Below are 4,124 nucleotides of genomic sequence, written 5' to 3'. Positions count from 1 at the left end.
AAGTTTAAATAGAACCGGATAATATGAGTCAGCGACTACCAACATATGGAAGTACTTTTCACGCATTATGTTTATTAAGATAACAATCATCATTGCTCATGACATTAATATAGCTTTTACCTGAGCCAACCTAAGTTATAGGTCTCAAATTGGAGTGTACAGTTTAAATGTTTTTTATTAGCCTAAAGTGGAAACATAATCTTTAAATGCATGAGTAAGCCTCTCTTAATCTGTTGATGACACATGAAGGACTTTACAAATGGAACTCTTGATGTAAATTTGTATTAAAATTTTACTGTTCACTTAAAAAAAATTATAATGACTTGCTCATCGCCTAAAGTGATTACTGGCAGCATGATTCCGCCTCGATGTTACAAGTATTATTGTGGGAATACCCTTGATAAATTCCAAAAGCTTCGTAACTACTTGTTAAATACCTTGTTAAACCATTTCATCATAACACATCATTTAGATGGAAAGTGATCAGACATCATCTCAGCATCACAACATGCAAGAAACATCCATTTATACCGTCCAGGTCTAACATACAGAGTTGATAGAGCTAGGAATATCCATAGTTCTTAACTTTAATTAGTCTAATAACGTATTAATACACACATATTAGGGTAACAAAACCTAATATGTCCACTTAATCTAGATAAGATGTGTAGTTAGACATACACCCTAGTCTCCATGTAAAGTGGTATATTACCAGAAAGTTTTAAACTCTTGCGATGTTAAGGTTTTCCTCAATATTTTTCAAATTGTCGAAGGATAAATGAGTGGAATGATAAATATCAATACCTTAACAGAACATAAGCTTGTAAATTTACTAAATGTAGATTCATATTTTAGCCAATTAAGACATTGGCATCAAAGAAACTAATAAGTAATATCTTTGGGGTGAACATAGCCAAAGACACATTAACCCAGTTGGCTATCACACACAACCCATACCAGAGAAACTCAATCCATTCTGGCCATAAAAAATAAATATTGACACAAACAAAGAACTAGAGCTATTAAGCAAAATTTTGTCCAACAGAAGCCTGAAATAAATAAAAAATATGAAAATGTTGACATTTAAGTTTCTTTGTCAAATTTCTCATAAATCTGATTCATGATTTTGATTGAAATCTATCCACACCCACACCAAAAGATCTGCAGTGCCCCATATTGCATAAACTAAAACCAGTGGGCATTTGAAAGAGGAAATAGTGATCTGTGCCTAATTTTCTTCCCATACATAATGTGTACGTTTTTTATAGAGTCATTCACTCAAAAACCGATATAAATTCATGTGTAACTTCATCATAGTACCAAATATCTAGGAGACTAGAAGCATAAATTCACTTCAAAAATGGATCAATGTAAGTGAAAGGGTTAATCCCATCCCTCTTGGCTATCTATCAATTACCCTATTTGGTACTTCTGCTGACCCTATGAGGGCTACAAATATCTTTTTAAAAATAACATAAGTACAATGATATTAGGGGAAATTTCCCTAACAACAAAAAATTGAAATGCTCCATAGTGGGCTGAAATAACATAAGTACCCTAAGAGGCTTTCGGCTTCGTATCTACTCGACTGCTCCACTTCTATCAATCCTACAAACTAATTTCCAGGTATTGATATACCATGAACCTACCAAAGTTCTTTCCCATCAAGGTGGTTGAGGACTTTCCTGCGCAACACACTACCTGCAGAAATTGATATTTGGAACATAATCTAAACTGCAGAAATTGAGAAATGTAGCTCACTAAATATCGGGAGTTTGCACTATGCAGCTGAGCTTTGCTCTCCTCCATTGGTTAGTGTTCCTACTTTCATCTTCTTCGATTCTGGGATGTATCTCCATCCACGCTTGTGTACGCCACTGATCTTCTTGGGGGCTTCGGCGGCAGGCAAACCTGAGATGATGATCCCAGAATCAGAGAGCCATTCAAATAAGAGGGAAATTATGGGACTTTAAGATTGCCCAAAGTTTATGGAAAAATAATCAAACTTTGAGAGCCAAGTATATCTGAAACGTGCTAATGGAAGCAAATTACAAGGATTACATCATGATTAGTGTCAAAAAGCTTTCCAAGAAAATTCTCAGATTTGTTAGATTGCGACAAGTGGTGTCACGTGACCGCAGACAAAGAAACAACACATAAATCTTTTATTTTCAAGTTCAATAATACCTCATTTACCGTGAGTATTTGTACGGTATTTTAAGACTCAAGTCAGTTCAAAAAAGATTATAGAGAGCAGGGTAAAAGGTTAGCGCACATGGACTAACATCTCAGTGAACCCCTATTGTTGACCAAGTCTACTACTAAATAAAGTAGGAAGAGTACCAACAAATATTATGTGAATGGCTATGTTTGAGGTCGAATAATCACAAAAACGGTTTGCATTCAAAGGCCAGAATGAAAAACACATCAATTAAATAGTTGGATTTGAAAATATTCAGCATGTGTCACAAAACATAACTGTGTTTAACCAAGAACTAGATTTTCCTCAAAAAAAAAGTCGGAAGGAGGGTAGTCTATCAAATCATAGAGAGAAAATATAAGGTAATTGCTCCTGTAAATGAAGACTCGAACAAATGGTTTGGATTCCCCATCGAGAGTTTGAAAGAATAAGTATGGTAAAACAAGGTATAGAATCGCAAACAGAAGCTAAACGGAGAATTATTCGCAAGAGGAGAATTTTTAGCCTTGACGCAGAAATTTCAGCATCGAAATTACAAAAATGCCGCAAAATGTTTAAATTGAATAAAAAACAGTCTCTCTGCTACTCTGCTATACCAAAAAAATTCCAATTATTCTAACCACTTCATCACCGAACTATATCAGATATGCAATGGCTCAGATCCGGAAATTACATAGAACTATATCAAGCGAGAAAGGAATGACAAGAGACAGAGAGGACAATCGAAAACAAAGCTCGAAGGGGCAATCACAAACTTCCAACCACTTCATCAACTTCAATAAGGACTCTTAATTTACGAGAAACCATGCAAATATCATAACAAGAAAACATAGAACATCAATTTACGAAAAGATGTGTAAACAAAAAAGAACCAAAAATTTTGAAATTTTAATAGCCACTCATAGAACTTCATAAGCCTCATAAGAGCGACCGAAAACATGGATCCTCACCATCCTTGTAGAAAATCCCCCACGCCTTGCCGTGCCGCCCATCCTGTCCAAAGATCAAAAACAAGAAATAAAACCCCAATACAACGAAATCAGGAACAAAATCACAAAACTTAGAGCAGGTTTAGGGAGACCTTGTAGAGATTAATCTTGGTGATCTTGTACGAGATGCCTTGCCAGTGGTTCTTGGCCAAGTTGTACCCGATTCCCCAGTCGGGCAAGAACTGGGCGACTTCAAAGAGGTTCTTTTTCTTCTTCCGCTTCGGTTTCTTCTCTGCAGTCGCCTCCGACGCCCCCAAAGCGACGTTTGGAGGGGAAGGCGCGGCGGAGGAAGCGCTCAGAGACCTCAGAAAGCTAAACGGGCCTCGCCTGAGCGCTCCCACGGCCATGGCCGCCCCCGTCCTCGTCGTCGCCATTGCCATTGCCATTGCCATTGCCACAGCAGAAGTTTTCAATCTCTCTTTGCCTCTTCTTAATTTTGAAGGAGACGGATCTGGGAAGAATTTAAAAAAAAGAAAAAGAAAATTATCATATTTTCCACTAAAAAAAATATTTTTTTTGGCAAAAACACGGTGCACGGTATGACCAACCCAAGGGTTGTGCTCGTAGACCGATCCAGATGTGGCCCGAGACGTCATCCCGGGGGATTCTATATTTATAAGTTTTAAGTGTTTAGAAGAGTTTATGGGCGTGGAGTTTCCTGAAACTGTTTCGCTTAATATGTGCTCATGTTCTTGAGATCTTAGTTTCGAAACCTCAGTTAATGATCTTTTTAAGTTTATCACCATTCAATAAATGGGGAACTCTTAGTGAAATGTTGTAATTTTAAGGGATTTTATGTGATTAAAGTAGTTCCACTCTGCAGATAAATTCTATATTCAACCATGTTTTGAAGATCTGTGTGTTTTATTTGTTTTTTTTGTGTTTTATTTGTTAACATAACGTTATTGTTTAAAAGAATTTTACTTTGTGATCTC

The 4,124-nt window shown here is 36.6% G+C and overlaps 1 protein-coding gene across 3 annotated transcripts; it reads right to left on the bottom strand.

Annotated features, from left to right (window-relative positions):
* Window positions 1-1,447: 1,447 nt before the first annotated feature.
* LOC144706985 (uncharacterized) lies at window positions 1,448-3,608 on the bottom strand. 3 transcript variants are annotated; one of them, XM_078580096.1, is made up of 4 exons: window positions 3,282-3,608; window positions 3,151-3,193; window positions 1,762-1,911; window positions 1,448-1,701 (listed from the first exon to the last, which is right to left on the bottom strand). In XM_078580096.1, exons 1-3 carry the CDS (start codon window positions 3,579-3,581, stop codon window positions 1,781-1,783), a joined length of 474 nt encoding a protein of 157 aa, XP_078436222.1. In that variant the 5' UTR covers window positions 3,582-3,608; the 3' UTR covers window positions 1,448-1,701; window positions 1,762-1,780. The 3 variants fall into 3 exon arrangements, with proteins under 3 accessions (XP_078436222.1, XP_078436223.1, XP_078436221.1); XM_078580097.1 differs by having other exon boundaries at window positions 1,448-1,697; XM_078580095.1 differs by having other exon boundaries at window positions 1,448-1,911.
* Between the last annotated feature and the right edge of the window lie 516 nt (window positions 3,609-4,124).

The sequence above is a fragment of the Wolffia australiana genome, chromosome 8, assembly GCF_029677425.1.
Source record: "Wolffia australiana isolate 7733 chromosome 8, ASM2967742v1".
NCBI lineage: Eukaryota > Viridiplantae > Streptophyta > Magnoliopsida > Alismatales > Araceae > Wolffia > Wolffia australiana.
The sequence above is the reverse complement of the archived record's forward strand: the minus strand, read 5'-3'. Positions and strand labels throughout refer to the sequence as shown.

Bases quoted from the DNA above. Each gene is read 5' to 3' on its own strand.
- LOC144706985 (XM_078580095.1), bottom strand. From the start codon at position 3,581: ATGGCAATGGCAATGGCAATGGCGACGACGAGGACGGGGGCGGCCATG. The intron at 3,194-3,281 runs GTCTCCCTAAAC...ATCTTTGGACAG, and splicing joins CCAAGATTAATCTCTACAAG to GATGGGCGGCACGGCAAGGC. The intron at 1,912-3,150 runs GTGAGGATCCAT...TCATCATCTCAG, and splicing joins GGGGATTTTCTACAAGGATG to GTTTGCCTGCCGCCGAAGCC.